At 36.8% G+C, this 25,396-nt stretch overlaps 1 protein-coding gene across 1 annotated transcript in view; it reads right to left on the bottom strand.

Moving 5' to 3' along the window:
* Nucleotides 1–393: 393 nt before the first annotated feature.
* Lrrtm4 (leucine rich repeat transmembrane neuronal 4) overlaps nt 394–25,396 on the bottom strand; it is a 670,466-nt gene continuing 645,463 nt past the window's right edge. Inside the window, exon 3 of the mRNA XM_005385460.2 lies at nt 394–1,636. Within this exon, the coding sequence (XP_005385517.1) occupies nt 1,415–1,636 (222 nt within the window). The 3' untranslated portion in view covers nt 394–1,414. The remainder of the gene's footprint in view (nt 1,637–25,396) is intronic.

Here is a 25,396-nt window from a genome sequence, read left to right as displayed (position 1 = left end):
GAGAATTGCTGAGATATAGCATTACAGCACAAAGGAAATCAAGTGATAAGAGGCTGAACTGAGACGTGATCTGGAGAAATGAGTGAGAAATTGTGCTTCTTTCCAGATAGTAATACATTTCCACACAGTTCTTTCTCTCCCGTAGGACTATACAAACTATCATCCTGCTACGAATATTATCGTTTTCTTGTGTTGCATGATATCATTAGGTCATATTTCTATAAAAAAAGAATTTGAAAAACATTAGTGAATAAGCCACATCCCATCTTGCTTTTCAGATATTTTAAGGCCTCCCTACCTAACTATAGAACCTGCAGAAGGCACTTGATTCTTATTGATTTGCCCTGATACAGAGACGATACACACACATGAAATACTCTATTAGGTGGGCTGTGGTGTACCAACCACAAAATAATGTATTTATTTTTCAACATTTTTTCTTTTATTGATAAAAACTACACAAAAGCTAATTGATAATTAATTTAAAAAGCAATGTTACACATTATCTCCTATTTAGAAATGTGTCAGCAGTTTCTTTCACCACCTGCATGGCCAGTTTTCTTATATCTCCTTAGTCCAGAATTATTCCCATAATTCTGCTTCTTTTCTCCATCCAAGGTCTTCAGGCTCTCTTCCCAACTTCCTTGATGAGGGCTGCGCGTGGGGGGGGAAAACAAAACAAAACAAAATTCCCGATATCATGTACAACATGTGTCTTCAAGCAACATTCACCTAGATTTATTGAACTTTTATTCCAGTAGTTTTATCAAACTCTGCGGCCATCTTTCCTTATTTGTGGTCTGTGGTAAAGCAAATTTTCTTTTGGTACAACGGAAGCTTGAATACCAATGTTTAGAACTGAGAACAGAATCACTAGACCAGGAAATAAAAATAAAATAAAATAAACCAAACGAGAACCAACAACAATTTTAAGGAGGAAAGAAAAACGAAACCAATGGAAATCAAGTCTGTGAGCGTTGCACACAGCTGCCAAAGAAAACTGTTATTTCCCCCTCCTTCCCACCCACCCCGGTGTACTGCCCCTGTGGTTCTCCAGCCCAGGAACCATGCAGTGTAGAAAAATCAAATGTACAAACAAACCTATGGATAGCTAGGGTGAAATCTATTTTTATAAGAACTTGACACTCTTGACTATTTACATCCGGGAGCTTTTTTTTTTTTCTTTGTTTTATAGTTTAAAGCCCAGAAAGTTCTGTAGTTTTCCCGGTTAATGCTGCAGGAGCATCCGCTGCCCTCTTTAAGCAGTTTTGGTTTTTGTCTTTTCTCTATGCCGGAACTTGTTTAACAGGAACGATGAGTTGGCTGGATCACGCGATTGTTGGACACCCATTCTCCTTTAGGATGAAAGCCCTCCCTCCCCCCGCGAGGTCCCCCTGAGGAGCTGGCTTCCGCCTTAGTTTGTTATCCTCTCCAGGTAGATGGTCGGTGCTGCCGACCTGGCGATGGTGGCGATGAGGCTGTGGTCCCTGCCGAGCTCCAGGCTGGGGCTCTCGTCCTGCTCCGGACAAACTGTGTCGTAGCCCTTGTTGATGTGCAGGGGCTGGTGAGCCTGGCAGTACCCGAGCACGGGCTGGTCATAGCTGTAATAGGGCAAGGGCTTCACGTGGTGTGGCACCTGGATAAGAGAAACACAAAGAGTGATTGATTAATTTTAAACAATGCTTTGGAAAATTCAGGTAGCAATGGTCAAGTTATCCTTTTGTTCCCCATGTTGTTCCAAGTACTAATAAACATGGACAAAATACCAATTGCTGTTATTTATTTTCCTTCAACATAATTATATAGACTGTCTGCACAAGAGTATTTCAGTGCTCTATCATCTACCGTGTTAGACATCGTCATCACTGTAACAGAAAGTTAGCAACAACCTAAAAGTCCATGAACACGGAAGGAAAAAGGTGGGATCTGTTCTGATATGGGAAGATATGTCAAGTGGTAAAAGATTAGGTGCAAGAGAATGGGGAGCATGACCCATTTTGCAAAAGCATATTTCATCCATGTACATGTTATAGACATGTTTTACTTTGCATTTATACTTTTCACACAATCCAAATCTTTAACATGGGCACATACAGCTTTTGTTTAAAATTTAAGAAAGAATCCTGTAGATTATTTCTAACAATACATCATTTACAAATATAAAAACTTCATAATTGTGGGAGATGTCATATCTTTATATTCATAATGTTATTTCTTTTTGAGAGAACAAGCCTAATGTGTGTCCACTGTTCGTATAATTACCCAAATGTTTGTCTATAGAATTTCTTTTAATAGCAAAAGGTGAAAATATTATAGTGCTTTTGATTTTTTGGCTGTGTTTTATTAAACCACAAATTCTTGATAAAGAAAATGTATCTTAAAATTAGAAAAAGTAACATGATGATGCTTCATAGCTTTTCTGGTTTATTTTCTGTTTTGCTGGCAAGTTTCATGATCTGTTCAATTACTTTAAAACAAAATGTCAGTGCCTAGCATGAGCTCATGCCTACATGCACAAAGAAGCTTTGGATTTTCTTTTTCCTCACCCTTACTTTTTCACTCCAATTCTGGAATAATTCATGTTAAAATTAGCTCTTTTTCTCAGACTCACATTTTTCTAAGTCTGGAAAAATTACAAGAGCTGATATCAAACTCTAACCCTTCAGAATGGCCTTCATGAGATTTGACAAGTCTGCGATGCTCATTGAAAGCAAAACCAGCCCTATGTTGGAAGATTGGGGTGATCGGCTTCCAAGTAGTAGATGTGGCTACCAAGGAAGGCAGACATGACTGAAAAGGGAGGCATGGGAGTGGGATCTGATTAGAATGATTGCACACTGACCAAGCAGTATGTGTCAATCTTTGAGCAAAGGTGCTTTTCTGGATGTTTTGTCTTGTGTGTGCATATATGTGTTTGTTTGCAATACAGAGCAGTGGTGGTCATTTTGGCAGTTGGTACGTGGTAATAACATACTTTGATTATTTTCAGTCTCTGCTCTCCTCTCTTTTACTTGTGTTGTACCGCTCATCTCCTTACCCATCTCCAAGTCTGTTTTCTTGTTTCCTGCCACATTTCCTTTATTTTCATTCAGTCATTTATTTGTATTTTAGGTTTCTCTTATCAGAGAAGCCATGTAATATCTAACTCTGTTTGTCTCTATTTTCCTTAATCCTCAATTTTGTGTTAGAACATTTGTCATAACTTTATAGAAAGTTCAGAATTTACAGGTAATAAAATTGCAAAGGTTTCTTTGCTCTGTAAAGTTAGAAATTGTGGCAGTTTTTCAACTATTGTCTCTCAGCTCCAATTCTACTTTTTGATGTCGGCTTTGTAATACCGGGGCAGGAACTCTGAGAACTGCATTTCTGTTTTACATGCACCTCCCTGTTAGACTTTGTCAATGGAGGAAAATACCAAAGCTTAGAGGAGGGAGAGAGAATCATTTCCATTAAGTGCTTCTCTCTATTTCTTCCTGCTGCAAGATTTCACTCCAACAATTTTTCATTTCTTGTTACCAGTTGTTCCCCACAGCAACAAGTGATGTAGTCTTTCCAACATTCATAGCAAATGGAACATTTGGTACCATAGTACCTGCCTTTTCTCCACCAGACTCCAGCATTAACACACAGAACTATGAGGTTTTTCTTCGCAAAGCCATTCTGCCAAACTTTTCAGTCATTCCAGAAAGTTCCTTTTTCATTTCTAGGACTACATATAGGAGGGTTAGCTACTTGCTAAAGCTGTCTCTGTGCTACTATGGACTCATCTTAGACTTTGCATTAATTAATAACTCCAGCAATGATTCATAAAACTTATTTATTAGAATAAATTGTACATTGCCAATGGCTCAAGTGGACTCTGTCTGATTTTCTTCTATAGTGAATCTGCAGAAATTAAATTGCTTTAGTTCATAATATTATATAGTAGTTGGACATGAGAGATTTTGTCACTTACTTTTACTCTTGGGAGTTAACCAGTATTAAGTATAATTTGGCAGCCTTATTTTCAGAAGTCATTCTTCCACGTACTATACAAGTCTCTCACATTAGCTCCAGTGCTTCTTTACTGATATCCTCATTAATGTGATGAAGGCAATTTTGACATAAATTTATTTTTACCTGAAAATTATGTTGTTAGCACCTCTATTTATTAGAATAAAAAGTGTCTCACATTTTTAAAGATCTAGAGTAAAGCAATTTTCTTATGAAGAATCACAACTCATTAATATGCTAAAAAAACTAATTTAGTGAATCTAGATATGGGTTTTATAAATTAACAAGAATCTAAAGCAGCAAAGTATACAGGAAGGGTAGGTAGATTCCTAAGTATTATTTGAAATTTAATGTTTCAGTGGATATACTGGTCATATTGTGAGTTTTTTTAAAAAAAACTAAAATTCACAGTTAAAGATTTTTTGAAGATAATTGATCAGAGCATGTTTTCAGTTTATAGTTTGATTGTCAATAGCTTGGATAAATAAACATCCTGCTTTTATCATTCCTTTTTATTCTTACCTCATATAATTTATTGCTTTCCATGATGAGTTGGAAAATTAAATTAATATTTAGCTTTTAGTGATGAGGTACACTGACTTCAAAAGAAAATAAAAGTACTTTAGCAAATGCCTTAAAAAACAGTAATGAGTTAGTAATTGTAATAGAATTTTGTATCAAGGAAGTTGTTTATATAATCTTGTATGTAGAAGTTTATTTTCAAAGAAGAGTTTTGGAAAAATAAAAACATTTCAATCAATAGGTACACAGGTGTTTTAGATATTGAACATTAGTTTTTGCGCTGGAGATGAGATCAAAGAACTGTTTATAAGGCAATAGGGCCAAATTACTAAGTAGCAGGTATAAAGTTAGGTCTAACTTCCTCATTCCAAATCTATGGATTTATTTTATTTTTATTATTTCTTATTTATTTGATCTCCCTAGAAACCAAGGTCCAGACATGAACTGCTCATTAACAAGTTCCATTTTGGCAAATATCAGAGGATTTTCAAGCATGATAAATAGGTAAAAATATATATGAGCTGTGTCATGACTCACAAAATCTTTAAGTAAGCAGAGAAATGGAAGTGTATACTTCATTCTGGCTTTCTAGCAGGAACAACTACCTACAAGCAACACAATCCATTCCTGCTTTTTTTTATTGTTAATAGATGGAGAAGCATAGCTTGTAAATAGCATAAATAATTCACCAAATTATTTCCATATGGTACAAAATTTTCTGGGATCAGATATTTGTTCCTAACTTTCACTTAAAAGAGTGATTAATTTCTTCCAAAATAAGCAACTTACTAAAAGGCATTAAAATCAACATTAAGTATTGGTAGTGCTTCTGTCAAACTTTGATAGCACTGTAAATGGTTCTCCTCCACTCTTTGCAGCAAGTAAATGTTTTAATCTACAAGGATGTGTAAGTATTGAATATGACAGGGAGTCTAAGCCAAACAAATCATTTGGTACAATTAGGCCAATCTAAAGATGAAAACCAGTACCATGTCTTGAACATTGTTGAAATTTCAATGTTTCCTTCAGGCCCTTATTCAAATGAGAGAGCAACTGCATAACTAAGAAATCATGATATTTGTCTTCAAGTTAAATTTTCTCAAATATCAAGAAAGCTGTACTCATATGGAGTTTTTGGTTTAAGTTTTATCATACGTGAACTAAGAAAATTTGCTGTACTATTATAGTTGGACTAGGATTAGTTTAATTTTTTTACTGCAAAACGCACACACACACATGCACACACACACACACACACACACACACACACACAAAGACCCATGCCATTCTTCTTGCATCTGAGGTAGACTTAGAACTTCTTGCAGGATAGAAATCATTGTAAATGGTGTAAATCATTTCTATTCTATAAAACTGTCCAGTTGGAAACAGTGTAAAACCACGTGAACTGGCAAACTTTGAAAAGCATAGTTGCAATGTTTGCTCCTTTACTCCTCAAGCTTATTCTGTAGGGTGCTATGTAATCAACAGAATTTGTGGTTTCTGATCAGCTAAGAGACTAAGGTCTTGTACTTTATAGTAATAATGTACAGTACATTAACCACCTGGGTCCCTATGTGTATCATTGTTTCCCTTCCAGTAGTCAAAATAAATTGCCCTAAAGTTCTCCCTAATGTAGTTTTGGTATTTTTGTAAATGTGTTCTCAGAGCTTTTGCAAAGGGTCCCAGTGTTCCATCAGCTGTCTGACAGACACAGAACTGTAGCTCAGCAGATCAACACTATTTAAAGATGTCCTCATTAGCATGCTTGGCTACTCATTGGCTGCTTTAGAAACTACACTTTATTTACAGACAGTAGGTGTGATATAGGGAAGAAAGGAGTCACACTGGGGAAATATATTAAAATGTACTAAAATTCTCATTTGTTCCTCTGAAGTATAAAACTGTAAAAAACACACACACTTGAAATTCTGTTGAGGCATATTTAAAAATCAAATCTGAGGTAAGTTACAGAGTGGCAAAAACAATATTATGACTAATTAAATGTCACTTTAATACTCCTGAATTTCATATGATTTCTCTAAAAATGGGGAAAGTAGTAACACTTCATTTAGTTGTATAAATTTCAGATAAATTCCAGAAGTCCTCCTTGGCTTTTAAGAAAAAAAGACACACTGAAAAAACATTCTCATTCTTTTTTCCTCAGTACTGACGTGATCTTTCCTAGAAATGTGCCCCAACTTTTGCCTACATTTTCCATTCAGAGGGGTGCCAGGACAGGAGGGGTCACAGAGTGGTTCATTAACCAAGGTTTTCAATCACATTTTACTAAGCTAAGTTCACTAGTTTGCTAAGAAGCTTAGAAGCCTTGGTGTACATTTTGTTTTTTCTAAAACATTGTTGATGTTATTCAAGATATGTTTTTCTTCCAAAACACTGGAAGGAGTAACAATATAATACATTCAGGTATAATACAATTACAGGGCTTTATAGTGTCAATGAATTCAAGAAAACAATCAAGGAAAGGTGGAAGTTTTAAATCTTGGGAGAAGAGCAAAAGTGTAGAAGTTCATGTAGAACTTAAAATCCTGTGAATTGATTTCATCCCCATAATTTTGCATGTGTAATAATGTTCCAGTGAGAAGGGGAATAGGCAGAGGAGGAGGGGAAAGAAAGAAAGGGACAAGAAAAAAGAACAGAAAGAAAAATGGAAACAAAGCTTTTGTATATAAAGAGGGGAAGAGGGGTTGAAAGGAGGGGAAGGGAGTGTGAAAAAAAAGAAGGAGCAAAATATACCATGTACAGGTGCAAATTTCCAATGATGAATGTGATCATTATGCATATCTAAAATGTGCCAAGAGAAAACAATAATTATTTTTAAAAAGAGAAATGAATGTGTCAGGATAGTAAGAGTGAGAGTACTGTAAACTGGATTTTTTGTATCCTTGAGCAAAGGCACTTAAAGTTCAGGACTGGTATGAGCATGAAATTCTAAAAGTGTTAACTTCTTTTCTCCCAGGTATTAGTTGCAAGTATTTTAAGAGTCTGATCGTTCCTAAGTTACCGCGGACTATCATTCGTCTTATTTATTAACTTTTCATGAACATTGTTCACATTTCAATATGAGTTCTTTCAATTGAAGTCATAAAAAGTTGATTTTCAATTTCCTAAATGCCATTTAATCTTCCATTTCCAGAATTAAAAGCAAGTGACTGAATATTTAGATCATTTTAAAAATACAGTCATATAAAATCAGCAAAGAATTAAACACAGGTGAATTGTTTAATGGAGATAGATACTTAGCTTATTGAAAATAAAATTGATTTTAAAATGAAGGGTTAGAGCTAAATGAACATAGAACTAAGACTTTATCTCACTCTCTTTATTAATGTGTGACAAGAATGCAGAGAACGTAATTACATGTGGGCAATTTTGGATTTTTGATACGTCAGTTTTTATTTCTATTTTCCAAGAAATTTTTATTAAAGCTAACAGAATTTCAATTCGTTTAAGTTCATGAGATACAAGTGACATTTGACTGACTCATGGAGTAGAAGATTTAATGGCTAATCTGAGATGTGAGTAAAGATACCACTGACTCTCAGGAAGGACTGAAACTATGTAGAAACACAGATGCAACCGGAATTCACTCAGTCGAACATGCCTGATAATCCCAGCATGTTATCTTCATTAATGGGACTAATCCCATTCTAAAAGGAAACATTCTTATCCTTTTTTACGTAAGCTTACTTCCCAATTAGCATTTAGCCATTTAAGCATTAATGTCTGTTCATTAAAATGTAAAACTTTCAAGTACCACAGCATTATGTGTGAAGTATTTGTCAGAAAGCTCATTTTATGGCAGTATTTTAAAAAGTATCCTGAAGTCAAAAGTTAACAAGTGATCTTCTGTGTCAAGATGGAAATTTGAGTCTTGATCTTTAATTGCTGGTTCTGGTGGTAACCGTTAAAGTGAACAAAGATTCCTATACATAGAGGACCTTTTTAATGTTTGCTTTCTATCATCACTAAACCAAAACTCAGAAACTTCTCAGCAAGTAGAAATGAAAATGTATTATGAGAAAGAATTTATTAGCATATAATCCAGTGAAGGCATAACAAAGTAGGTGTGGCCTAGAGAAAGAAACTTAACAAAAGTATAAATCCTTGACCCAAGTGGTACACTGCGAGCTAGAGAGGAAGCAGAAGAAGGGAGGGTCTGAACAGTTCCTTCAAAAGTAGTAAAATCAGAAAGAATTAGAGGTACAGGAAAAAAAAATAGCCTAAATCTCACTTCCAATATTCATATCATAGAATAAATACTGTGCTAAGAAAGAGCATTGCCCCAATCAGCCATGAGCCTTTCATTTAGAGAAGGTGTTCAAAGAATTTCCAGAAACAAAACCTTTCTGCTTGCTATGTTATTCTTTGTTATTCATTCTTTGATGACTGAATAATTAATCAAATGAAAGGTATCTGTAAAAAGATGTCAGTGTCCTTTCTGACTTCTTAATACTTATTACAGGCAAAGACATCCCTCCCTAAGAAGTAGCTATTATAGAGAAGAATGCCTAGAAATAAGAAAGAAGAATTCAAGAATTCAAGAGAAGATAAATTCCATGGATTATAGCAGGTGGCAATATTTACTGAGAGTGAACGAAAAGAGAAAAAAATATATTCTCTTTGAAATCTGTCATTTGAAACAATGCTTGGATACATAATATGTAGTCATTTTTTTGTTGAATGAAAGAACAATAATGATTTTATGCTTTTCCTTGATTGTTCTGAAGGTTAAATAAGTAAGAAATATTAAATATTGTTAACAGTTCATTATCTTCATTGACTTGTGGTAGAGAATTTTCAAAGGAAAACAAAAATGGTGAAAGATGATAGTTATTCTACTTTCATTTTGTTCATGGGCTAAATTGTCCACTAACATATGAAATGCACAATACTCATTACAATAAATGTTGAGTTTTATATTGACTGGACTCTTCAGATCATTTTAAATTCAGGAGTTGACAAAAGTTTCTTGGTAGAATTTGTTTTTCTTGTTCAGTTTTTATTCAGGCGTGGAAAGGTATACTATTTGTGCATTCACGGTTGTCCGAATTTTTACTTTCAAGTCAGTCGTGGGATATCAGAACAGAACATCCGCTTGCATCTTTATTGGTCTCCTACCAGGATGTGTTGTCTATGAGGTATCCAGAGAGTTGATTAAGTTAATGAATGAAGTACTAGCTGTTCTTTGAAGTTAGCTTTGACTCCATTAACTGGGAAGCTTATTACATTAGCAGCACTCTTAGCATTCAGGAAGGTTCTAGGCTAATGAGCTGGATTAATTAGCTGGTAGTATTAATTTCTAAAGGCTTTCCTTCTATAGCTTAGGTGCCTGGATAGAAAAATAAGGTTTCTCCAGCAGTGCACTGTAAGCAAACATTCTATGTAAATGTATCTACAGGAATTTGCTTCCAAAGGATTTAAATTTAAAAAAGAGATGATAAAATTCCAAATCACACACCTTTCTCCTTCTATGGAAAAAATACGGAAGTTTTCATAACACCACACAATGATATAGTCAAGCTTCTGCTAAAAATTAAAAAAGTGATCATGATGCAGTCCTAAATCTTCTCCTGGGAAATTAAAACAATATAAAAGTAAACAAACAGAAATAAAATTTATCACCACTTACAATTAATTTGCTTTCAGATGAGTTCATATGAATCCCTTCTAGCTATCTACAAAAGGAAGTGTCAGCAGGAATTCCTGCACTAGGGAGATGCAGTCAAAAAGAAGAAACATCTCTATCAGAGTCCCCCTCAGTTTCTCCAATGCAAAGAGCAGCCTATTGTTTCCGTGAGTTTGTATACTGTTTTCCTTGATTGTATGTTAAACAGTTCACACAGTCCTAAACTTGTTTTACGCAAAAAAATGCTTCTAGACTAAGCCAAATAAAACTGATCTGTTTGCGTTTTAAGAGCACATTCACACTGTGAATCTTCCAATGAGTTCAATTGGAAAGTGCAGTGGAATAGTCGGGGTGAGGGTTAACGGAGTGAGAAACTCCAGGCTCATTGGCTTAGCACAGTTCTGGGCGTGTCTGAAAGATAGATTTACTGAGAAGGGAAGATCCACCCCGGATGTGGGTGGCACCAACCAATAGGCTTGCAGACTGGATGGATTAAAAGGGAAATAGGCAGGAAGTCTAGCTTCTGTTTCTACAGAGAAGCTCCAGTTTTGGCTTTTGTCTTTGATCCTGTCTCCAGTCTGTCAGCACAGACTCTTCAACCTTCAACCCAGAGTCTTCCCCTTCCGGATAGGGATCATCACGGGAGTCTGCAAAGAGCTCCGGGCCTCCTTTCTCTTTCAACTGGATCTTTCCAACCTGCTCTGTTCGGAAGGCCTTTTTCCATGATCCACCTCTTGATTCTGCAGGCAGCCCTTGTAAGCCTTCCTTCTCTCTGCATAATCCTTATCCATTCCTCTGAACACCAACTGATCTATTCAGTTCAAGCTAAAAAGTATTTAACATATTTAAAATTGAAATGAAATTCTAAAACTGAATTATATATTCCAGGGTAGAATTTAGAACCAACTGACAAACACATAAAGAGGAAAATCCCAGAAAAAATAAAATATACTTGATAGAGCAGAAGGATTACTCTACTTCTAATACAGTTTAAGTGGAACTTCTTGGGAGGCAGCTGTTTCTAATGAAAAGTTACATTGAAATATAAGTTTAATTATACAAATAGAAAAAGGCCCATTGGGAAAATGCAATTCAACTTTTTATTCTGATTGAGTATGTCTTAGAATAGCATAGCAGAGCAACAGATAAATAATACTGGTTTCATACTTTAAATAGAATGTGTAAAGGTCTAGGGTAAGGCCTGGATGTTTGCCATCAGGTATATACTATTAAGGCGTAATTATATAAAAGTGAATTTACCATCACAGTTCATTTATTTATGTGTTTATTCATTCATTCACATGGCAAATATTTATCACCTAGCTTGGCAAACATTTTTATAAAAGGCCAGTAGTACGAGTTTTAGGTTTGCAAGCCATATGATGCCTAATGTAATGACTGAACTCTGCAACGACTATACAATTATACTTTCTACTTTTAAAGTACAAAAATAGGCTTTGATGAAACGTGAATAAATGAGGATGACTTTGTTTCAATAAAACTTTATGGACTCTAAATTTTAAATTTTGCCTAAAGTTCATGTTTTACAATTTTAATCTTACTTTGAAGTGTTTTTTAAACATTTTTTTAAAAAGTAAAACTATTTAGCTTCTTGTCTATTTTCCTGTGTCCTAGACTTTTGGTAGGTTTGGTGATATGAAAAAGAATAAAATTAGGATGAATTTATTTAAAGAGTTTACTGAGAACTGGCAGAATGAAATGAACCTGATTCTACTTTACTGTGCGTGAGACTTTATATTCCAAGTCATTAAAGCAGAGAGAGAAAAGCTGTCCCAGCCAGTGGGCATTGCAGATTCCCATGGGAAAATTGAGGTCTTCTCTAGAATAAAGCTCTCAGGGGTTCCCGGACAAGAGTTGCTGGACTCACACAACTTTGGTCCTTGGAAGTCAGACTTGAACCTCCAGGTGGGAGTGCTGTAGTCACCATTCAGGTCATTTAGATCAAACATGCTACAGCAGGATAAAAGCCCGCTGACCTTTTAACCAAGATCTTACAGGACACTGTTAAGCCTGTGAAACTGCCCCTGTGTACCTGGTGGCTTCTTCTAACACAAGGCCCAAGAGACCTTGGTGATTTTATAAAACAGGTTGAATCAAAGGGTCATCCTGTCATAAACTGGTGCATTCCCCACTCCCTTTTCTTGTGGAGAAGTTAGAAATACTCCTTTCTGTTTCTAAGTCTAACTAAGACTTTTTCAGCTTGTACCTGGGTTTTTATACTCACCTTCCTCTTTACCTGGGATATCCTGACTTTTTTGGCCGTGGGCTTATGCTAATCTTCTGAGTCTCAGTTTAAATGCCACTTATCTAAAGAGACCTTCTGTAACCACCGAAAATGCCATCTAAAATGCCATCTAGCCCTGATTTACATTTATAAGCCATTCTCCATTTCAAGCCCCTGTTTATTTTCCTCACAGCATCTATCAAAATGTTAAACATCCTTGACAGTGCATTCCTTGTGCCTTTTCTGTTTGCCCTGTGTAAGCTCTGTGAGGTCAGAGCGCTTTTCTGACTGCTTTGCTGCTGTCTACAACACTTCAATGAAGATGTGCTGAAAGGATGTATGAATTAGAGTCATTTGATAGAGAATTGGGTTTTATTTAGAAAAGGTTTCCCTCAAAATCTGTGACCTTCTCTTTCCTTTTCCCTTCTCTACTGTCCCTAGTCCAATGTCAGATTTTAATTTAAGCAGGAGTTCTAAGGTCATGCTCAAAGTATTCAATCAACAAATGCTTCCACACATGCCATTGTAAAGAGAGCTAAAGATATTAGAATGACCAAAGCTGTCTATGACCTGAAAGAACCTATCGCCTGATGTAGAAGACAAATATGAGCAGATTTTTTACACTATAAAATCATTTATCATAAGATGCTACACTGAGGGTTTATATAAAATGACAAGGGAGGAAAAAGGGGAGGGAGATGATTACCAGGTTTTTCCAACCCAAAGAATGGGTGTTAATAAGCCACCAAGAAAAAGCCTGGTGTCACACAGAGCTTCTAAATGCAGAGTGCTGCTTCCGTGGCATGTGGCTGCATGTGTGTCAGAAGGAGCCTATATTCTGGGTGTTATGTACTAAGCAGCCACTCTGCCAAATCTTACTGTTCGAGCCAACTTGCCAACAACTTGCATTTGGTGCCCTTGATCTTTTTAAGCGTTGTCCTTACCTTTAAACCCCAAACGGCCTCAGTCTTTGCAAAGGAATCATCCTTAAATTATAATGAGTAGTACAGACTGGCCATGACCCCGGGATGGAGAAGGGCAGAACAGTGCTACAGCTGCTTTCTCAGTTGCTGCTGGAAGTCCAAGCTATCAACCCCCACCAGCTCTAATTCCAAAGCGAAAAGAAGTGAAATGGTTCACTTTCCTTTCATTTGCCACTTGGGATTTCTTTGGTCATGCAAACTAACCTTAAAACAGTAGTCCTCAGCTCTCGCACCAACTTTGACACATCCCAATGATTTTAGCATCCATTAAAAATACTTATCATTGGTCTCTATCCCACATCAATTAAATCAGGATTTCTGGGGTATAACCCAGGCCACACTATTTTTAAAAAGCATCACAGGGGAATCAAATGTGCACACAAGGTTGACAGCAGTGCTTAATGTTAAATTTAGGTTGCTATTGCTTAAAGATATAAACCCAGCTGGGAACACACAGTATGATTTACCTAATTCCCTATTCCTGCTTGGAAATTGCTTGACTTAAAACAAGCAGACTACTTTCCAATCAGAAACCACCAAGCATGGTGAACATATGTGCTTTTTTGACTGTCAAATTAAAGTTTCTTTTTCTTAAATTCAATTCATGACTATGGATTATATTCTGTTGCACCAGTTTTAACTTTTTCCCTTGGTCCCATTCATATTCTTGTCGGTGACTATCCAGCCTTCCTTTCAGTTATCATCAGTTGGTTATGTATTTATCCTACCTTTTGCTGTGAAGTTAGGCCTAATTCAGCTGGGTAAATTTAACAACTCTCATTATACACATGCTTTCTAAATAGTTACTTGTAGGTGAATTTACCTTGCTTTGGTGGCAAGATGCCCATAAATGTTCAGTCAGCTAGAGAACTCCTTTAGCTAAACAGTTTTACAATCTACTCCGTTTACTTTTTAAAAGTAATTTAATTTACTGGGATGGTAGTAATAGCCCATTTGACTTCACACTATGGGGAAGAAAGGATATTTTTATCTACTTAAAAGCTAATAAAGACTCCCACTGTTGAAAAATATTCAAACCTCCCAATTATTTCCATCAAGTGATAAATTTAAAAGCAAAGCAAAAGGTTTAATATCCCCAAAGTGTTAGCAAGTAACCAGTAATGACAGGGGGATATTTAGGGAAGGATCATTAAATTCATTTTTGCTTTAAAGCAACCTGATTCCACATACACTGAGGGTTATAGAAGCATGTCTTCTGACATTGCAAGTAGTAAATGTCAATAAATAATTGATGAATTGATCTATGTTCTTAAATCTTGGGAAGAAATGATCTGTATGTGTGAAGCCATGGAAATCACCTCGAAGGAGCTGTTGGCCCATCCACTCTCAACCCACTCAGAGATCATTTACTTGCGCCTTCCCATTGTGTTCCTAAACCTATTCACAGGTCTACAGTTCCACACCACTGCAGAGTATGATGTTTGCAGACTACATCAGTCCTCGTATCAGAATAGAGATAAATCAAATGCTAGATTGCTTGCCAAACTCTAGAAGAGCTGGATAGATCTACCTTACTGCAGAGCATTGCTTTCTTGGCCAACACCCCAAATATCACCTCTTCTGAGCATCTATAATCCATCTACATCATTCCTATAAGACTTTATTTCATTTTCTTGCTCTATTTCTATTTTACCCACCAAAAGTTTACCACTGGCCTCAAATTTCATCTCTGTTACAAGCTACCATTTGTGCCAGACCATGTCAATAACATATGCTCAACCTTTTCAATTGTTTATTATGAATTATCAATACTGTACTTCTGACCATATATATAAGGCACTTACTATATTCTATCATGTTCTAGTTCTGCATTTTTCTCCTAGACTCTGATCTGTGGCTATTTACACTAAGTCAGAGTACTTGGCTTATATTCTGAATTTCCCACAGCTTTTATCACATAGCTTTTATTGATTTGGAAATTCTTATTTCTTAGTTGTAGTGTAATGTGGATACACCATAGTCTTTCAGTAAGAAAGCCCAATTAATATTGCTAAGAATGCTCAAAGGAAGAACTATTTTTTTTTTTTATTTAATTTTAAAGAGTGAAAGAAGGGCAGCATAGCAGTAGCGGGATACACTGAATTACAAAGTGGTAGGACATTGTCAATGGTTGTTATTTTACCTATTGGTATTTTCAAGATAATTTCTCAGGAAAACAAATAGACAAATAATAGTGAGTTACAGACAAAAATGGCAGGAAATTATTAGTGGTTGCTGTACTATACCCTGGTTTCTCCAAAGTGGTCTCTAGGGAAAACAAATAAAGCTATACATGAGTGATCAAATAATCATTGACTATTCTCAATGGTTGTTTTTGCAAACACGTAGTAACAAACATACATCCATTTACAAAATAGCATAGGAGCAATACAAACATTACAGAGTTTTGGACAGATTGATAAGAAATCATCAGTGGCTGCTGCAATACATGTTGGCATCCTCAAAGTGGTTGGAACAACTAATTTTTTGTACTGCTACTTGAATTGTGAATCATTGGTGTATAATGAAAATAAATATTATTCATCCAAAAGTTATAAATGCATTAATTTAATTTATTCAAGCAAATTTATTGTTATATACATTGATTCATTACTTCCCATGAATTTAGGAAAGATCTAGGTGCTTACACTGAGTACACCATTAGCATTATGATAGAGAAAAGGCTCACGGTATTGGGTACATTTAGTTTTAAGTGTCTTCCAAATGGTAATGCTAAAAAACATTTGACAGGTTGGCAAGTGAATTGTATTTAACTTACTAAGGACATGGAAAAGCCTCATGATTTCCAAAACTAAACATGCTGTAAAACCTCAGAGAATCAGATTAAAGAGGAAATGATCTCTCAGTATGAAGCATATATTATATAGAATTTAGAATAAAATTGTAATTTATCTCATTGGGTAAAGCAGGAAATTTGTATGTAATATTATCAAGCTACTGATATATGCAAACGATAACAATACCTTTCCCCACTCTGTCCCCTTGATGGGTAAAGAGTATATATAATGTGACTGATAAGAGAGAGAAAACTTGATATCTGAGTGGCAACTGGGGAAATTCAAGAGAATAAAAAAGAGAATGGAGTGGTATCTAGTCCTGTATATTGCCTATGGTTGAGAGGGGCTCAGACATCAGAGTTAATGAGAAGGTCCATGAAAGAATTTTTCACATACTGAACAGTAAAAGTGGCATGCACTTTGCAAGGATTTGATTCTTCTTTATGCGCTTCTTGATGTAGTCAGTAGCATCCTTACGGTGCGACACTATTATGGGATGACTGTGCAGCAAGGGTGTCTATATGGGGTTATAAGTTACCTTAGAAAATAAATAAGGTTTAATGAGGTTATAAATGTAGTTTTCTGTTCTGGTAGAAATAAGGTCTTATAAAAAGACAGAACAGAGATAGTTTCTCTCTCTCTTTGTTTCTCTGTTTCTTTCTCTCTCTCTCCCTCCATAAAGAGGTGATGTGGGTTCACTGCAAAATGTTGGCCACTTACGGAATTAGTTGAGTCCTCAAATGAAACCTATACTGCCAACACACTGGACCGCTAGTCATGATTTTGGAAGAAGGTGGTAGAAGAATTTTGAGGTGCACACTAGGAAAGGCCTATACTGGGAGGAAGGGATTTTTGATAGCAATTTGGGTATTAAAGGCCTTTCTGGTGAGATATCAAATGCAAGTAAGGAAAATGTTTTTGGAAATGGGAGAATACTTGTTATAAGGTGACAAAGGTCTTTGCTGAATTGTACTGGAAGATAAACTTGTGAATGATAAACAAGGGAGTTAGATGAGGATATTTAAAGCAAGCGCTACAGCAGCATCAGAATTCTAGGCCCTCCTGAGAACTCATAATAAAATGTGGAAGGAGAAAGATAAATTGAAGAAGGAATTATTAAGACAAAGAAAACAGAACTTAAAGAATTGAGATAGACTTACTCTGCCCATATTTCACAAACTGAGAAAGTTGTTACAAGACCGAGTCCCTTGATGAACAGATCATAGCATTACAGAGCAGGAACACCACCATTTGGAATTAAGTGAGACAGTGAAAGTGGGCCAGAATGAAGGAAGGGTGATGCGCTTTTTTTATTGATTCTATAGGAGAAGACAACAAACTATGCAGGAGCAAACATGGGTTATCCCACAATAAAAGAATCGTGACAGTGCAGTCAGTCCAGAGACCATCAAGACTGCCATTCCCACCACAGTCACAGAGCCATGGCTAGGTAGTCTTTGTTTTCTACTTGTCAGGCTGTTGCTCCCTGGGGCTTTGAGAGCAAGACCTCTTCCTGGCAGACCTGTGGAACTGTCCCCAAAACTATGGTGACTAACACTTCTATTGTTTCAAGAAGGGACCACCACCCCAGTGGATCTGGAAGGTGGGACATCAGCAAAGGGGATTTTCATTGGATCCTAACACCTAATGTAATTTGCCTTGCTAGGTCTGGGACTTAATTAAGACCCTTCAGCCCTTTTGTTGCTCTAAATTATCTCTTTGGAATGGAAACATCTATCTTGTGCATGTCACACCATGGTGTTTTGGAAGCATATAATGTGTATAGTTTCTCAGTTTCACAGCCTGGCAAAGATTTTGTCTCAGGATGAATCATACCTTCAATCTCACTCTTATCCAATACGTGGTATTTAGATGAAACTTGGGATGTTAGAATTGCTATAAAACTAAGTTATGATGTTGAAGACTATTGGGGTGGAACAAATGCATTTTTATTCAAGCAGGACATGAATTTTGGATGACCAGGAGTAGAATACTATAGGCAGAATGCTGCGTCCTTTCCAAATTCATATGTTGAAACCCTAAAGCCCCAGTATGGCTATATTTGGAGATATGGGACTCTAAGAATGTAATTAAGGGTAAATGACGTCTTGAAGTTGAGCACTGATACAATGGGATTCTCTTCATAAGTGAGACACCAGAGAACTCCCCTCTCTCACTTCTCTGTCTCTTTCTTTCTTTTTCAGTCACAGGAAGTAGAGGTCATACAAGCAAACAGCAAGGTAGCTACTGCTCATAACCCAAGCAAAAGAGCTGCAGAATAAATCTTACCATGCTGGCAACTCGATCTTGTGATTTTGGACTCCACAGTTGGGAGAAACCAGTTTCTATTATTCAAGCCATACAGCTTGCAGCCTATTTTACAGTAACACAAGCAGACTTACACAGGCCCTGACACAATGGTGTGGTGAGGGGGGCTTCATGAACCTGGGCGAATGCTGCCATAGGAGTGGGAGAGATGGGGTTGCAGCACTGTGACATTTTGCGAGAAAGTTGTTCTTCTGCACATGCAAAATAAAACTTCATAAAAGAGAGATGAGTGAAATTTTATAATTTAATAGAGTATATATTGTGAAGTGGTGGTCCATTTTAGACCAAAGGGAAGACTCCAAGGGTCACGAGACGCTGAGAACTTTCTATAGGGAAAACCCCTATGAGTTTAGACAAATGATTTATATTTTCCTTCCTTCCTTCCTTCCTTCCTTCCTTCCTTCCTTCCTTCCTTCCTTCCTTCCCTCCTTTATTTTATTAAAAGATGACAAGATCTCAATGTATTGACCAGGCAGGCCTCAAACTTGCAGTCCTCATACCTCACCTTCCTGAGTAGCTAAGATGACAGGTGTACCCCGCCAGGCCCAACTAACTCATATCTTTCTTTCATAAACATCTTCCCTAACCCTGTAGTATACAATGCTATTTTAGATAAAATATAAATGAGGTTGGAGCTGAGACCTGGTTAAACAGTTATACATGAATAAATCTTTTTATTTCCCTCCTTTTGCCATTTGTTTTAAAAGAACAGACAGAATTCAAGCTTGGAAGACACGTAAAGCCATATAGGCTCTGTCTGCCATGGTGTCCATCTGGGCACTGTGACATTAATATATTCTCTTAAAGGCCTACAGTCTGCAGTGCTCCTTGTCCTTTTACGTTATCCCTAACAATCATGACTCCTGCAAAGGGGCCCAGTTAATGCTAACTTAATACACATCATTGCACTGCGTATTGGCTATTGTCTTTTGCCTCTCAGACCATTTCCCCACACATTTCTGCCTTGTCTTTTGCCTAAGGAACCTCAGTTATTCACGTTGTCCTGCTATCTGATTTGATTAGCATCATAAATAAAGGCACTCAGCTTTAAAGGGAGAGACATTAGTGTATCTATTCCTTTCAACTCATGCTGGCCTTGCTAGGGAGTCGCTGATGTCCACTATAGCAGTGACTGCTAAGCTTGGATAATTTTGCCTCAGAAGGAATGTTGTACAGTGCCTGGAAGCATTTCAGGTTGTGAAGACAGCTCATTCTGGTATCTACTGAGTAGACACCAGGGGTACTTCTAAACATGCTACAAGATGCAAGACACTCCCACCCAACAGCAAAGAATTACTAGTCTCAAATGTCAAAAGTGATTGCTTGGCTGTAATTCCTGCTGAGTTGCTATGGCATCCAGCCAATATGGCGCTGGCCACTAAAGGCCATGTGCTAAACCCCACCCTTCTTCCACTAAGTCAAATTGCAACTTCCTACTTTCCTTTTTGTAATATCCTGTTCCCTTTTCCCCGTGCTCCCACCCAATCCTGGTCTGCCATGTCAGGCAGTGCGCCTCCTACACCCCGCCTCCAGCCTGGGGCTATTTAACCTTGGACCCCAAGATCGGTAGAGGCCACGTTTTTCTCTCTCCTGTGGCCTTTCCACGTCCACAATAAAGGCACTGTATTCTGTTTTACTTCTCTCTGTGCTGGAAAATCCTATCCAAAAGTATGCTATGTCAGATAGACAGATGATAGATAAATGATAGATAGACAGATTCTTTTAGGTGAGTCCTCTTTCACATCTAATCTCCTATCTAGACTTTATAACACTTTCCCCCATCAAGCAAGGTGAGGAGGAGGGGGAATAACAGCACCTTGTCTCCAGTTGAGTTCTTCACCCACCTTTGTAGACTCGCCCTTAACAGTGCTCTCATTTCTATAAAATTCCCTTCATTTAATACTCCTCTGTTAAAGCTTTTGAGGATGTAAAGTTTCCTCCTGGGGTTTTGACTAATGTGAAGTATAAGCTCACATGCAACAAGTGACCTAGAAATTTAACCCCACACACAAGTTTAAGAGGTGGAATAGGAAACTCTTCCACTAGTTCTAATAGCTAACATTTATTGAGTACTATAAATTAACTCTGGTATTCACAAGTGTTCTGGCATTTTAGTGCTAATATGATTCCCATTTAAAAATATGGTAAAATTGAGGCACAGGAGTGAAATGACTTACACCAGGTCGTACATTGAAAATGGCTTGTGAGCCTTCTTCCTTGACTACAGGTGCTCGGCTCTCAGGAATAAGCAACTGTATGCCAGCACCAACATAGCTGACCACCAACATAGTCAGTCATTTAAGTAGGAAACATCAGCGCAATGGCAGAGTGGCGTCCACCAATCTGTAGCACTCCACACTCTTTTCCCCTGTCCTTTATTTCTCCGTCTTTAAAGTTTTCCTGCCACTTATCCTTCTTCTCTTTGTCTTTTCCCATTATTCTTTCTTGCTTCTTTACTTCCATTCTATCCTCTCTTTACTCTGTTCTTTTTTTCTAAAAGTCAGGTCTTTCTCTAGAACCTAAGTGTTAAAATAGCTCAGATTCAGATTTTAGTCGGGGATATAGCTCAGCTGCATGCACCTGCCTGGCAAGCATGATGTCCTGCGTTTGATTCCCTGTACCAAAAAAAAAAAAAATCTTCAGGAACAGAAAGCACAAGAAATATTAATTAAGCCTATTCCTGGGATCTAATGAAAAAGCAGTTATACAATGATTTGAACATCAGTTTTCCAAGTACCTGTTATTTGATATGACAATAAACCAGTTTCATAAGCAGTTCATGATGTATAATCAATTGATCCTTAAAGATTATACTTAGCAAGTACAAAAAAAGAATGTTTTAATTTATGTGCATATTCTAGAGCAATATGAAGCTTGTTCATATTTAAAAATACCAAGTGATATAATTTATGTAATAGCTTTGGTTGAAAAATATAAAACATTGATGTTTGCAAGTAATAGTTTCTCCTCAGGATTTATGACAGAAAGTAAAAAGTATAGCTGTTGCTTTACATGCAGCGCTCCCAAGGATGGCAGCACCGTCATCCATTTCTCACAGTAAATAGCACTATAGAACTTAATATCAAACTCTGAAGTTGGCTGACACTATTATAAATGAATGAACTGTTGGATGAATGAAATAAGATTTTTGTTTTAGAATACATTGTGCTTTTCACTAGACCAACTCAGAATGTTAAGCATGCAAAAAGTATCTAGAATCAATGTCTCCTTTAAATATTCTTTCTAAAGATATGCAAGTTGACCTTTGCCCAGAGACAAATATTTCCATTTTCTATGAGTAATTTCCTAACTTCTACTGGAAACAGGACTTAAAGTTTATGCATGCAAATTTAAAGAGCTTTACTATTTTATCCTCCAAAATTAAGAAAATGCAATTATTCATGATAGTTTTCTCTGTAAATACCTCCCTTGCAGGATCGGAACAAAGATAATCTCACTTGTCATTTCAGAGGGTTTGCTGAAATCAAGATGTGATGCCTTTTTCCTAAAATTATTCAGGTTTTAACGATTGGGAGAGGAATTTAATTACTTTGTTTTTTCTTTCCAGGACATAGAAAGTCTTGAGGACATATTGTATTGAAATTTACATGGAAGTGACACACAGAAATGTTTGATGAGCACTTCAATCTAATCAGGATTATGGAGACATTTGAACAAAGACATTGAATAAACCATCTTGTGCCATCGCTTCAGAAATGACTCAAGGTTCTTTGTGGGCCTCCTCATAATTACTAGGTACTTTCAGGAACAGTGGGGCTATAAAATATGTATTTCACTTAATGGCCATAAAAAGAGGCAGGTGAAGGTCTCTAAAACTACATGGGTCTGGAAGGATCATAATATTAATAGGTTTTTTAAACTCTAACTGCTAGTTCTCTTTACCCTGAAAATCTACTAAATCTACTGTGAAAAAATGTAAAAAACTCCATCCCAAACCTACCGAGTCAAACCTATGGCATCTGCATATTGACAGATCCCACACATAAAGCCAGCACAGTTCCAGGGTGCAAGCTAGAAGTGGTCAGAACCCACTGGAGGCACCTGCAAACCAGAAAATATGCATTCCAAAAAGAGATTGAAGGGAGAAGAGTCTCTCCCACCATAAACAGAGCTACAGTTTGAAGTCCTAGTGTCTTGTCTATAATAGACTTGACTGTAGTTACTGTATTTTTTCCTACCTCATAAATCTTTGTCCTTCAAAGCTCATAAAAACTCGTATAAAAACTTCTTCCCTAATAAGTTATTTTTTACTGCTCCAATGGCCCATCCCCATTACCTACATCAACTGTATCATGGATTTCACTTTGTAGTAATTGTAAAGGAACCAGAAGGGAATTACTTTATATATAAAGTTTTGGAGAATAGAGTTTGTGTCTTGTATCTGTGTAGCCCAGGTAGCTAGCATTATATCTGTGACACTGTCAGTACTTAATATGTGTCTTCTTTTTCTTAAAGCGTTTGTTGCAGATAAAAGACTCTTTTTTCCCTAGTTTGGAAGTACTTCTATTTTATTAAGATGAAAAACTTTCTGGTAAATACATTGAGATCCTCTGATTGAAAATAAGCAATTTTCAGCACAACTTCTTTTTTAAACTAAGCACTAAAAAAGTCTACTAACAAAGTCAGAGAAGGTCTTTTACTTCCCAGCAGTACAGCTGAAACATTTTAAATATTATAAAATATGTCTCCACTTTCAGACATTCAAAGTTCTAATTATTTCTTGGTTCCTTGGAGAGCTTTTGTAGGTCAGTTAAATACTCATAGTGTGCTACATGTTCCAAGAGTTCAAGTTAGGTTTGACTCTATAATATTCAAAATATAAAGTGCTAATACATACTCTTCACTTATAAATAGCAATATCTTAAGAGAAATGTATCTTATGAACAATGTGTCAAATTTGAATGTCAAATGCAGATATTAGATTCCCCATAAAAACATAATAACTACTGTTATATTCTCTATTGTGTTATGAAATTTTGTTTTATGTTTCCATAGAAGCAAGAAGAGTGCATTTTATATTTTATTTATCAATATATAATTTATTACATTACAGCAAAAATAAAATAAATCTCTTTAAAACTATTATTCTCGGTTCCTTATTTACTTTCTTTCTTCCACACTACATTCTGATCCAGGTTTAATCCTCAAAAGATTTCTTTAGATGGAAAATTGTAAAAAGTACGGTGATGTTGTGACTAATTCCAAGTTCATCTCTTTTCATTTTCAAATTAAAGAAATTATTTAAAAAGTAAAGAAAAGATAGGAAGAAGGATACAGAATCCTGATCACTGTATCAGCGATTTGGACACACACATTGCTATGACCTTTGAGGATTTTGTGAGATTTAATATAGCAAGAATGAGACAGAAGAAAGCAAACAACAGCTCTCTCAGAAATACTCCATCTAACTTAGATGAGATGAGACAAAATCCAACTCAAAAACCTTATTTGTAACAGTGAGGGATGAGGGGAAACAGGATAACAGAAGGGACTCCACGTGAAATCCCTTCCACCACTGTGCTTTCACAGAATTCTTAAATAGCTTCTTGGAGACCTGAGGCCTAGCCTGTCTCCCTGAACCACTTTGCCGAGACTAGACCAGTGCTCTGAAGGTGGGCTCTGTCCTTTGAATCTTTGCCAGTTGTACTGAAGATGAGTTCATTTCAGGCTGGCCTCCCATGTACCTCAGGGCTACCATGCACAGAACTGAATCCCAGCCTCATGGGGAACATCTTTCTCTTGACACACAGTGGGGACTGATGCCTTCTTTTGCTTCTCCTGCTGTGGCAACCTAAATTGACAGTCTGTTTTCATCAACAGTCCCTTCAGCTTTATGTCTGAAAATAATCTGTCAGTGTGGGCAGTACAGCATTTGAAGAAAACCCATGCAGAGGATTTTGAAGACCATTACAGTCCAGAATCTCCCTCATCTTATCATAGACAGCTAAGCTAAGTAGAAATATTATAGGCAGTCAGACAAGGCTGGGCCCTCTAGATAGTCAGTACAAAAGGTAAAAACATATTACAACTGTGGCAGAAAGCACATCTGTTGGAGGTCAAGCCTTAAAATAAAGACACAATGACCAGGCCTATGTGCCACCCCAAGGGATAAGATAAGTGGTAGCACCTGGTCCAATAGACCTTAGGTAGACATCAGTCACCTGAATGGATGACCATGACCTGTGGACCCATATCATCCTAAAAAGTTATTTGTTCTTTCCATGTACACTTGCTTCGTGACTAGCTTCACTGGATCAATGTTACCTAAGTGGCTATAGTTATAATCTTATTGGTTGCTCATAGTTCTGTCCCACCTTGTACCCACCTCATGATTTTGCTCTATAAAACTTCCTCTGGAAAATAAAGTCCAAGACAACCCACTCAGGCCCCCTCCTGTTTCTCTTAGGCAGGAGCTTTCTCTTCCTCAATCAAATTTCCTACTCTCAACCTCTTTTGATCTTTAGAATTCATTGTTTGATTTTGGGGAGCGTGAACTCAGCATATCAGACATCTAGCAGATTGGGAGTTACGTTTATTTATCCTATATAATCAGATAGTCCTACATAGATCTCATCAAAGGAAGAGGAAACAAAGCAAACAAGCAAAAACAGCAACTTTGAAACATAGGTGCTACGTGTAAGATAAATGAGGGCTATAGTACATAAGGATGGGATTACAGACTGAATGTTTGTGTGTTTCTATCCCAAATGCATGTGCTAAGATCGTATGTGTCAGTCAATTATTACTGGTGATGATGTTAGGAGGTGACCTTGGTGGGGGGTAGTTAGGGCAAGGTGGAGCAGTCATATTCAGGTTAATGTCCTTGTAATACAGACCGCAGAGAACCCACTAACACGTT

Source organism: Chinchilla lanigera, unplaced genomic scaffold (assembly GCF_000276665.1).
Source record: "Chinchilla lanigera isolate Chin_1 unplaced genomic scaffold, ChiLan1.0 scaffold00023, whole genome shotgun sequence".
In the NCBI taxonomy this organism is placed as follows: Eukaryota; Metazoa; Chordata; class Mammalia; order Rodentia; family Chinchillidae; genus Chinchilla; species Chinchilla lanigera.
Note: the sequence above shows the minus strand (reverse complement) of the source record. Positions and strands in the feature narration are given on the sequence as shown.